Source organism: Chelmon rostratus, chromosome 17 (assembly GCF_017976325.1).
Source record: "Chelmon rostratus isolate fCheRos1 chromosome 17, fCheRos1.pri, whole genome shotgun sequence".
NCBI classification, from domain to species: Eukaryota; Metazoa; Chordata; class Actinopteri; order Chaetodontiformes; family Chaetodontidae; genus Chelmon; species Chelmon rostratus.
The window spans coordinates 18846330-18858844 of record NC_055674.1 but is presented as its reverse complement, the minus strand read 5'-3'; the positions used below and the strand labels follow the sequence as shown (position 1 = coordinate 18858844).

Here is a 12515-nt window from a genome sequence, read left to right as displayed (position 1 = left end):
GTTCAACTGACCCAGAGATGCTCCAGGTAGTGGCCGATGCTACCATTTAACTATTGCTAATGCTAATGCTAACCGCTAGGAAGAACAGAAGAAGACAATACAGTTCCGATGCTACCATTTAGCTAATGTTACGTGCTAACCGCTACCTGCTAAGAGGAACAGAAGAAGACAATAAAGCTAGATTCACCTATACTGTTAATGTTAATTGCTAGCTACCAATACTAACTGCTAAGATACTATCATACTCTCACCGCTTTAGCTATTGTTAGCTGCTACAATGCTACCACAGGCCTAGATGCCACATGTAACTGCCGATTGCCACACTACCATCATCTACCCCTGCCTCTCACCAACTGCACCAAGAAAAAGCGGGGTGGGAATACTTTTTAAGTTATATGTGAAACAGATACAAAACATCTCTGTACAGTTTACCAAAATTTCACTTAAATTATTTTTTCACTTACAGAACCTGTAACATAAGAACATAAGAACTCATTAGCTCTATTGGCCCCATTCTGCTGCTGACCGCTGACCTTATTTTGGAGGGGAGAAAGCCACTTACATGGATAAATAAAGTGCAAGTACTATAATTAATAATAACACCTATGAATAATAATCTTTCCAGTGTTCAGCAGAGGCAGGTGTACAGTTTAAGGACAGTTAAAATATTGAGACACTGTAGCAAAAACTGCTACAGTTTTTTTTAAGTGTTTTTGTCTGTGGAGTGAAAGTATTTGATGTGTCACACCACATTCATGATGTAAGTAACAGTATAGAATTGGCCAGACTGGTCTGTGTGTGGGGGATTTGTCTGACATCTGGCAGCCTTACAGCAGAAACGGTATGGAGCAGTTGGAACATCAGGTCTGCTTGTTTTCAAAGCAGACAGTGGTCAGACCAGACCCTGTTGACACATGAGGGAGACCCTGGATGATGCAGTCCATCCTGAGAGTGACTGGTACTTATATGGTCATAAAAATCCTTAGTATGCACATACCTTTCTCATTAAACACAACTTTATCTGTACCCCCTCCCTCCCCTTAACTCTTTCAAGTTCAGTTTTTTCTACTCTTTGCGCCCTGCCCATTTGCTCTCCCCTCCAGTGTTGCACGCTTTTAGGATAACATGATTGGCCCAAAGTGTGTGGATTAGAAAAGGGCGGCCGCCATTGGCCAGAGGCGCGGCACATACGGGCTAGGGCCCGCCTCGTCCTGGACCGCGCCCCGGCCCCCGCTGCCTGCGCACCGAGTGAAATTACGCGAGCCAGTGAGCAGCCAGTGGAGGAGGGAGGGCAGAAGGAAGAACGGGAGAGAAAAAAATATAGAAAGAGAGACTGAAGTAGAGAAAGAGAGAGAGAGAGAGGAAGGGAGCGCTGTAGTTTAGCCTGAACTCTGCAAAGCTGCTGTCGACGGGAAAAGAAGTTTGATTCACGGCGACGGTGACTGAGCCACCCGGTTGTTGTTAGCCACCCTCTGAAAGGCGTCCCGCACCCAAAAAGCAGGTAATATCTCCAACTTGAGCACTTTTGTCCGCCATGCTCTCTCTCTATCTCTCTGTGCTCTTTTTTTTCTATAACTCATTCAATCTCCAGCAAGTGCAGTGAACCAGGAAGCGCGGTTGCTAGTTCACTGCTGCAACTTCAGCAACCGCGCTGGGTGGAGTGAGACCACATTAACAGATTTAATCCGAGGTTTCTGTAACTTTACACCACCCGAGCACATAGCTTGTGTGTGTATGTATATGTAAATGTCGTTCCCAAACTCCAGTACACGTACATGTGTGCGACATGTGAGACGCGAGTCGTCAAATAACAGCAGCAGCCCTGTGGCAGTTGACGGGAAGCTAAGAGCTGTAACGGCAGAGGCAGGAAGTGATTCGCCTGAATGAGTTGCAGAAAAGGCCGGTGAAGAGTTTGAGCTCAAGTGGGCTGGAAATGAAAGGGAAGTGGATTCAGACCACACGCACGCCGGCTCCGTCCGGGACACCGGCGACTGTATGGGGAATTTGGGTCGGGTTGAACTTTTCGGGGTGTAGAAACAGGCGCCGTGTGTGGCCGCTAATGTCTGGCTGGCGGCATGACGTCAGCGGTTCACGCCGTGCCTCTCCGCCGCGAGCGGCTCAGCCTCGCTGCACCGTGCCATCTGTACGTCTGTGCGCCCTCCGCCTCTCTTCCTCTCTTTATGCTCTGCCAACATACAGGGGACCGTAAGGGGTGTTCAGGGGGCCCCCAGCGAACGAGGAATACATTTGACTGTGATTTATTTCACTGGAGGACACACACACACTAGATTATCTTTAGAGATTTCCTTCGACCTTTTCTATATGAGCACCCTTCATGGGAGACATGCATGAAATGATGAGGTAGAGTAAGATGGATATTTTGAAAGTCTTTGAAAGAATCTGTAATTGCAGTATGGATTTTATTATAATTCACCATGGAGTCTCTTGAGATACATGATCTCCTTTTTTAAAGAGAGGGAATTAACATATGGGACAATGTTGGATTTAAGAGAGTGGGATTATTTAAAATGTAGCATGTTTAGGATTTGGCATTTTTAACGCCTCAGCTGAAAGTGCCTCCAAAAGAAGTTAAGCTTGTAAGTTACTTCAGGCCAAAGGTGTGCAGTTTTGACGAGGTCAGATCAGACTGCTGACTGAAGCAGGAGAAAGCATTTTACAGAGGTGAATAGGCGCTGGTTGTTACATCAATGAGCCTGATTTCAGTCAGAATGATTCCTGAAATGCACGAGAACGCCAGCTGAAAATGACCAGGTTTGTCTTCTAATTACAGTGCAGTGCACTGTGATGAACATCATCTAGGCTACATGAGAGTTTTCCATGGTGATTTTATGGGCTGTATCGATATCAAGCCAAGTAAAGAACATTTTATTTATATAGCCCAAAGTCACAAATCAAGAATTTGCCTCAAAGGGCTTCACAAACTATAAAACACAGGACAGTCTTGAGGCTTGTGATTCATATGAAGTAAAATTCCAAAAAAAAAAAGGGAAAAGAAGGAAGAAACATGGGGGAGAGCAACAGAGGAGGGATCCCTCTTCCAGGATGAACAGGCATAAATTAATGCAGTATAGAGTAGACCAAGCAGTAATGGTAAAATTATGATATGAATAAACTGAACGACAGTGTCAGAAAGTCCAAAGGTAATACAAATGAAATATTGACTTTGATAAGTTCAAAGTTTTATACATGGTTTAAAAGCGTTGGAGTGAAGAATGTGGATCATGAAAGGCCTCTAGGCAAAAGAACGTCTTCTGATTATTGTAAGTGTTTTCTCAGATTAACTAGCTCCACTGAAATTTTGTTCAGTTTGCAGGCAGTACATGAATGCTCACAGGAAACTAACTTTGATTCGTTTAGCCAAATACAATGGCACATATTACAGCAACACACTTGATATTTTCATTCCCAATGGCCAATCTCAGACCTAGTTTTTTTTTTTTTTTTACAATCTTAAATGTTCCTCAGGTCTTTGAAGTGTCACATTCTCATCTGGCCCATCTATGCTGTGTCATCAGCGTTGTGCTCTGTCAGTACAATTCCTGTTTGCTCTGTTAGATGGCACATCGTTGTGTTTGCACTCTGAGGAGCAAACAGACTGTGGTATGCTCGCATGCTCGACTGATTTTGAGTATGCAAGTTGTATTGCTGAGTGTTTGCAAAGGAATTATGCATCAACCCAACCTCAAGTCAGAGTGGGCATTGAAGCCTTCCCAACTCTGGCATTCCTGCAGCCAAACCCGCTTCTTATTGGACAAAGTGTTTGTGGTCTCTGAGAGAGTGAGAGCAGCACCTCTTAACTCTCATTTGTAGTAATCAGAACCATACACTTCTATTCTGCCAAGAAGCCATGTAACCACAGTGTGATTTTACCACATTAATAACATTTTGATACTCAGGCGTGGAAGTGATTGTGCAAATGGTGGTTCATGTTGAAATAGTAATTACAGTAGTTGGAGTGCGTGTGTCTGTCTTGTTTGATCAAAGTCATCTCTCATGGTGATGTTTCTCCGGAAGATGCACCTACACTCTTTCATTGAGCAGTCCCAGTCATTTGTGGTGTTGCTTGACAAACGCATATCAACACATACCTTACCTTAAAGGGGACACAATGGTTGACATGTGGTGTGTCATATCCTCTTATTGCATGAGTCATGATTTAAATCTGGGAATGCATTGTGCAACAGCTTCTCTGGAGGCCAGTTCTTCTCACTTATTGCCAGTTTCAGTGTTGTTATGGAGCCCCCTGCAGAGATCGTTACATTCCATCATTCTTGTGTCAGTAATGTCCGTACTCACGGCCCCCTGGGAGAGTTATGTACTGTAGGGTAGACAAAATTACGCACAGACATCTTAAAACGTGAACAGGGAGCTGCTGTCATGGCTGTTCAGCCTTCTCAAAACAATAGTGTGAGTGAACATGCCCGTGGATGTTTGGATTTCATTGAAGGAAGGTCGTCTTGGCTGAGACAGATTACTTGCAGGCCCCTTGCTTTTGTTGCAAATGCAGCGTGGGGAGGGCAGTGTGACACAGTTTGGCACAGTGCAACCCATGGTTGTCTTCTGGTATGAAGCCTCACAGCTCTTTTAACAAATGTGAGGTATTTCTAATCTCTTATCTGTTGTGTGTGACCTAACTGCATTCATAGGCTCAATTATCCCTTAACGCAGAGTGTCAGAGCAGAGAAACGCATGATAACCCAGGCTAAAAAAGCTCCAAACAACTGGTGTATTTGAGCTAGAGCTGAAAGGATTAGTTGATTTTAAAGAAAATTAATCAGTGACTATTTTGATAATCGATTAGTTGCTGGTCATTTTTTTACATATCTGGAGAGTTGGCAAGGAGGCTGTGGGCTGGACTGTGGCGGTTTTCTTTTTTGAGCACGTTACTCAAACATTTTCTAGTCATACTTGACACTAGTAACATGTTGTTGATGATTGGCAGGGCACTAAAGTGTCCTGCTTATCCTAGTTTCCTACGCAGTCAGCTGATATTCATTCATGCAGGCAAAACAGTGCAGTCGGGGCGGAGACTGTTAAGATTGCATTAACCATGGCACAGCTGATCATGCCATTTCTCAGTGTGTAGTTATGCTCAAAGTCAGCACTGGATTTAATTCACTTGTGGACCCAGAAAATGACTTGATATGATGTGTTTTTTTTAATTTCAGAAAGCTTGTGCTGCAGACAGAATCAACACAACAGACTTCAGCTTGCACACGCTGTATGTGCTGTCTGTGTGTTGTGCCATATATCACTAATGTAGCCCTTTAATTCTCTTCTTTCAAACTTTTTTTTTTGAATGTCTCGTCTATTTTTGTTCTGCCCAAGTATATTTCTTCTGGTTGACATGAACAGCATAATTAGTTGCCTCAGTCAGAGTAGTTGAACTGACTGGGCGCAAGGATACTGCATATCTGAAGTAGTGTCTGCTGCAGGTTTCCTGTTTCCTTTCACTGCTGTTTATTTCTTACGCTTCCTCGTTGTGCCAGTATTTTCATCAGACCTTTCCTGGCAATCCCTGTTTCTTGTCCATTCCCCTCCTTTCCCCTTCTTGTGTTTTTTTTTTTTTTTTTTTTTGCCACAACCCCATCCTTTCCTCCATTCTCCCCCTCACAGCACGCACCTGTAAGGTTTCAATAGAACTGAACAATACCAGGAAATGGTTACGCACTGACTTGGACTACATTCAGAAAAGACTTGTTGAGATGCCACGCCTGCTGCAATTATTACTTGTGGCTGAGTAGATAATACTCCTTTCGGTTTTGGGGCCTAAATGATAAGGTGCGACTCGTTCAGAGATTGCTGACCTACAGTCTAGCCCTCTCCGTGCCGGTTTATTGTTTAGGTGATAGTATCTGGCTCTCTAGTTCCCTATGCAACTTCCTCGTAGAGAAGGGTTTTTGTAAGGGTGTTCTAGGTGACAGACTTTTAACTGATGTTTGTCACACTTTGCGAAACATTTGACTCACTGGCGTAAATACAGGTTATGCAAATATAAAGTAAATCCATCCACTTATTTAGAAGCTGAGAGACATCACATAATAACCCTAAAACAGAACAGAGATTATCTGTGATTGTGGTGAAGCACAGCTGTGTTACTGTACATGTCACAAAATAGACTTTGTCCATGGCTGGGTGTGTGTGATTTGCACACCTGGTGTGTCTGGTGTGTGACTCCATAGAGAAGTGGCTAGGACCTCAGAGATTGTGCAACACACTCCTCACCACAGACACTTTCAACTCCCTTTCGCACTGTGAACTTTGAAACATGCTACGTAATGGGTCTACCGTCTGTCTCCTGTTGGACATTTATTTCTCATGTCAGTCCGAATTGTATTACACACCAGATGTCCAGGTTATCAAACTAGCATGTGGTTCTCCGAGGTCTTTGAATGCATTGTTTGATGAGATGATTGTTAAAATGTGATAGCCTTGTATCGTCTGTGAGTGACTCAAAGGGAGCGCCCTCGGCAGCGATAACAAGTGATATGGCTGAAAGGAGCCACACGATAATCCAAAACGATGAAGCGTGGAGTTCTGTCCGGTGATAAGATGGATGATATGAGAACAAAGGATGAATATAATGAGAACGCAGGTGTAGAAGTTAAGTAGTAATGGCATATTTTTTTCACTGAGTCTGTCTGAATTAAAAGATTTACCATGCCAGCGCAGCATTCCACAGAAAGTGATGCTGACAAGCTAAAATGTGTATCTTAACTCCCCTCTGCATTCTTTCACTGTCTGTTAAAAGGCTTACGTAACCAGCTATCCATTTATCTAATGGTCAATACTGCCAGGCTGTTTAGTAAAAGGGCAAACTGGTATAGTGCCGTATCTGTTCTGTTAAGTCAAATAACCAGTCAGCTGTGCATTCAATGGTGTAATCAGATAGCTGTTTGAATGATAGTTGTGGAATTTGTTCTGTGACCCTGAAAGTGGTGTGCTTATCAGACCCTGTTTCCAATTATTTGCCCTCCCTGTTATTTAGCTTAATTGTTAAGTTGGTCTATCTTCTGATTACCCTGGGACAAATGGTTGAAATATGTAAAACAGATTATGTACACGGTTAAACATCAGACAAAAAACCACTGATGTAGATGATGTGGCGATGACTGAGGGCTTCAGTAAGACCTAGCAGGGGCCTCTAGTTGTACATGGTAGATGGCATTGGCCAGCTTATAGTTGCAAGTGAAATTGGATCCTGGTTGTGGCAGGAATGTGAAAAGTAATGTGGAAAGTGTTGTAGATCTGTCATGCAGTGCGGGTATTTTCCAGCAAGGGCTTAATTTACTCCTCGGTCCACAGAGCCACTCAGCATGTGCTCAAGAAAACGCCACCTTCCCTCCTCTTTGAAAGACTAACGCACACCAAGTTCCACAAATGGGAAAATAGTTTTCTCGGTTTGTCATTTCCTCTTTCCTCCTCTCTCTCCTCCTTGCCCCACCCTTCCTACATTCAGGGAAGGAGGGTGATGGGGGGAGCCAATGTGTGAGCCCATAAGAAATTTTAACTGACTCCCCTTCCAGTCCCTGTCTGGCACCTACTCTCACCTTCATGAGAGTGTCCCCTCAGTCAGTACGTCATTGGACTGTGAAGGAGGTGAAAGTGGTAAAGCCAAGATGCAGAAGTGACTAACACTAGAAACTGAGATTGGAGTATTTGTTGGAAAGAGTAATATAAACAGCTGAAGCAAAACAGACAGTGAGCGACAACAGCGTAAAAGAAAATCCTCAGCATGAGCAGGACACCTGAGGATGGGGGAGATTTGGCTTGGTTATAGCTAGCTGGGATGTTGTGGTGGGATGCGCTTGGTGGGAGTACAGCGTTATTGACCTTGCTTTCATTCTATTAATATTCCTGTCAATGGGGCGGTCAACACAGCACAGCTGGTTTATTGGTTCCTCTTAGCTGGAGCAGGAGGATTTGACTGTACATGGTCATGCTGTGGTAAAGGTTGTCACGACTCCTGGTTTTTACAGTAACTCCGGGAGAGTCAGTGAGGTGGAAAGGAATGAGAGGCAGTCTGACTGATGGATGGATGGCCTCAGTTCTATAAAGACCAAGGCTGACCTGCTTTCTAAACGGGACAACCGGGACTGAAAAGGACGCTCTGTAGCTCTTTCCTTTTCCTCTCCTCTCCTCATTTGTCCTCCGCCTCTTTCTCAAGTCCTGGCTACTACATTCTGGTCTCTGTGATGAGGCCGGTTTCTAAAACTGCTCTCTGTTCTTATTTATTTTTTAGTTCCTCTTCCTCTTCGAGGCAGGCTGCTGCTTTGACAGGACACATGTTTTCATTCACAGATTTTTCAAATATAATCCTTAAATGGTATTTTGGTCAAGTTCAGGGATTTTTGCCAAGGGTTGGTTTCGAGGTGACTGTGTGTTCTGCCTGTTGCCGTGTATTCAATTAAAGAGTAATCCTTGTTATGAATATCTAGACTAGCTAATCTCACTGTAAATGGGTTTGAAGAGAATAGATAGTGAATGCTTTCACAGCTGAGCGATGTTGCAAAGTGACAAGGAATCAGAGATGCCTTACAGGATTATGGAGGACTTGGCAGGGTGGCAGCAGGAAGCTAAGCCAACTCAGAGCAGGGGGGGTGCGTGATGAGTGTTAATATACAACGTTTCATCTCAAAGTCAAGTCAACATCCATGGCTTATGATAACTGTTGGCCTCCACAAGGAAAGGCCTCTGTCAAGCTGTCTGGTGGGACTTCTTTCTCCCCTCCTCTTCTTTCTACTTTCAATATAGAACAGCACTCGTCGAACTAGAATAGCTGTTGGAGTATTTTAGTCCTCATGCCACTCTCTGGAGAGGCAGTTTGAAGTGTGTCACTGAGTTATCTGTGGCAAGCATGTGAGTCAGGCTGAGGCTGACGTCAGCAGAGTAGACAATAAATAATGTCCAAATTAGAGCTTAGTTGATCGTCAGGAATTAATGGACAACTGCTTTGGTAATCATGAAAGTCATTTTTCTAGCAGAAGTTTCAGTCTCAAAAACTTCTAAACTGTAGTCTCTTGTGAATGGTCTTTTGTTTACAATTACTGATATTAATGAGTCAATTTTTAAGACATACATGCTTAAGCAACAAGTGGTGTCTGTAGTTAGAAGTGTTTTAAGATGTGTTTTCATGGTGGCCAACAGATCTCCCTTTACCTTGGTTAGAACTGTAAAACATAGCAGACTAAAGGAACACCAGAGCTTTGGGCGTTTTCAGCCTGTTCTGTTTCACTTCTTGTTTTTGCCAGACAACAAAGCTACAGGGATTATAATCAGTCATGGCTCATATTCTACCCTGTGTGGGGCCAGCTGTTTGAAATGTACTGGAGTGAATAATGGTCAAGTGAATGTTAATGCAGCATGGGAACATGCTCAAACACACGCACAAAGGGACTGAGGGTGCTCAGGTCTGTTCCATCTATGCAGCTACGAGTGTGCTGCCAGTCTGAGCTGATGCTGCTGTCCCCTCATTGATGAAAACCCTGAAGGCACACATGACCTGCTGATGTGATGAGAATAAGGCGAGGGCAAAAAGAGGAAAGAAAGCCAGAGAATAGGTCTGAGAGAGCTGAAGGGGGGGGGGGGGGGGCATAGAGGACAGAAATTTGTGGAATGCCTTTGCTCGCTGTCTCTCCCTGATAAAGGGTGAGTATGGGAGGAATGTGACCCTGAAAAAACTGGATAAACAGAAAGGGAGGGTGGGCTGTTAGGGCTCTGGAGAGGGAGAGGAGGGTGTCTGAAGGCCGAGGAGGGAGAGTGGAGCCAGCTGAGAGGTATAGTAGGACTAATTTGCCCCCATGTTCTGTTATAGGATGGGGTCTGTACACAAGAGATGAATTTGGAGGCGGGTTTGGGTAGTGATGGACGTCAGCTGTAGCGCAGCCTGACAGAGTGGTGGTGGAGGGAGGCAAGGGTCATGAGAAGAACGGCTCTCCCTCCGCTTTCTTTCTCACAGATCGGGGTTAATGTGCTGGAACAGACTGGACCGACATGACCCTGTTAAACTTTTCTTCTCGAGGGTCTGTCACTTTTTTCACTACAGTTTAGGACTGCTGCAGAGATGGTTTTCACTTTGTCAAAAGCATATTTGATGGAATTTTAACCATGTTAGAACAATATCAGAAGTAGAGCTAGAGCAGTAGTAAATCGGCCAGGCCTACATGTATTTGTCAATTTAGAGAGACCATGTTTGAGCAGTGAAGTCCCATCAAAGTTGATCTACTGAAATAAGATGTCATTAAGAATGGTACATACAAGGTTTGTATGTAATATCTTCCAATATTGCAGTGCGATAATTCTCTCCTGGACATTAGGAGCACTTATAATCTATAATCTTATAATCTAATATTCCAGACATGCTGATAAGACTTTGCCGAAGATGACCTCTGCTGTGATTTTGCATATGAGAAACACATCATATGCATACAAGCAATAGGGAACATGGAGACTGGCTAATGACCCTGCTGGTGCTGGGAAAACGGTGTCATGCTCCTGCTGTGCTGGAATGATGATTGAGGTGGTAAAGTCTGGTGCCCCCGTGTCAGTGAAAGCACATCATATAAAGTCAGTTGCCTAGAGTCTCTCTGCACTTGCTGTAGTGGGCGGGTTGACTCAAAGCTTTCTCTTCTCACCTTGATACTGGTAATACTTGTCTAGTCACTTTCTATATGGGTTAAACGCAGCCCTACTTGTCAACAAGATATTCCTGGGGTGTAATACAGCAAGAACATCTTGTGCAGAGCTTGTCTTCCAAATGCCTGTAAAAATTCATGTCTGATATGAAACTTCTGCACACGGCATTTAATGTCAACCATTTGTTTATTTCATAGCAAGTCACTTCTCACAGCATGACATTGAGAAACAAATTATTGGAAGACAATCCTCTTTGTAAATTATAGAAAATGGGCAGCACATGTTGACTTTCTCGTAGAAGCTTGTTTGTCAGTTAGCTACCAACTTCTATTTTTGGCCTGCAAGTCGCCAGTGGCTCATTTCCACTGTAGAAACCTTTGACAATGGGCTATGTAGAGAAATAAAACTTGAACTTTATGTACTCTTTACTATATCAAACGTAGCCAAGAAGCACTCAACACATCATCACTACTTTGAGAATGCTAGAAACAGTAAATTACAAAGAAGGTGATGACTCTGTGGTGTTGCATTAAAAAATAAAACAAACAATCCTGTGTCCTTGCTTTGATTTCCTGCTTCAGGGGAACCATAAAGTGGACCAAAGAGACTTTTGTTTCCTGATTTAGTTACCGGGTTTAATTCTTGTAGCTATTTGGTTGATAACGACCATAAATCATGGGGCGGTTTACGCTATCTCTCCCCAGTCAGCTCCCCTCCTCCCACTTCTGAACAGACACTGTCACCAACCAGCAGGACAGCAACAAAGACACACTTGCAGTCGCCCCACCAGCAAACAGACAGTGTTGGAGCACTCAGCCACACTGGAGGCACCTCTGCTGGGAGATGAACTTAAATCTCTTTAATCTTGGACAAATGTTTCTCCAACACCCGGATGGTCCAGCAGCTGGAAATTTGATTAAACACTCAGAGCAGTTAGCAAAGAAGTAACATGGAGCCTTGTTTGACATAGTTGTGTTTTATGTCGACCCGACCTAAGTGGAGCAGGCGCTTCCTGTTGTACATCCCATCAGTGGTGACCTTTGCATTCCTCAGCGATTGCATGTGAAGAAGGAAGGGTACCAAAGGTCTTGTCCTGTAAACGAAACTATTTTTTTTCTGTTGAAGTCATTCATATATATAATTAATTTTAGTGTGATGCAGGATAACAAACATCTAAATGATAATCTGAGTTAGCTGTTTATATTTGATGTCTGGCTTTCTGACCCCCCCCCCCCCCCCCCCCCCCCCCCCCAATTTCCCAGCACTAACCCCAAATGCTCTGTCTCTTTCCCCTCTCTCTCCTAAACAGCTACCATGTCTGCCGCAGACAAGTTCCTGTACGTGGACCGCAATCTGGTCAACAACCCACTGGCACAGGCTGACTGGGCCACTAAGAAGCTGGTATGGGTGCCCTCAGAGCGCCTGGGGTTCGAGGCCGGCTCTGTGAAGGAGGAGCGCGGCGACGAGTGCGTGGTCGAGCTGGCAGACTCTGGGAAGAAGATCAGGGTGAACAAGGATGACATCCAGAAGATGAACCCGCCCAAGTTCAGCAAGGTCGAGGACATGGCCGAGCTCACCTGCCTGAACGAGGCCTCTGTGCTGCACAACCTGAAGGAGAGATACTACTCTGGTCTCATATATGTGAGTACGATGCAGTAATATATGCAAAATAACTTTAACAAAGCACCAATTAATACGAAGTGTCCCATTTTGCTGAAATGTATTGGAGTTAAATTTAGTTACTTTCATGGCCATGGTGAAGCCAATGCGAAATGCCTTAAATCTGCACTCTTTCTAATAGCCAGCAGGGAGCTACTTCACTGGTTGTAAAAAGAAAGAAAGTTTATGAGAAAATGGCC

At 44.1% G+C, this 12515-nt stretch overlaps 1 protein-coding gene across 2 annotated transcripts in view; it reads left to right on the top strand.

Moving 5' to 3' along the window:
* The first annotated feature begins 1277 nt into the window (after window positions 1–1277).
* LOC121620490 (myosin-9-like) overlaps window positions 1278–12515 on the top strand; it is a 30700-nt gene continuing 19462 nt past the window's right edge. For both annotated transcript variants that reach the window (XM_041956540.1, XM_041956539.1), the window contains exons 1-2: window positions 1278–1501; window positions 11966–12297. In XM_041956540.1, the coding sequence (XP_041812474.1) occupies window positions 11971–12297 (327 nt within the window). In that variant the 5' untranslated portion in view covers window positions 1278–1501; window positions 11966–11970. The remainder of the gene's footprint in view (window positions 1502–11965; window positions 12298–12515) is intronic.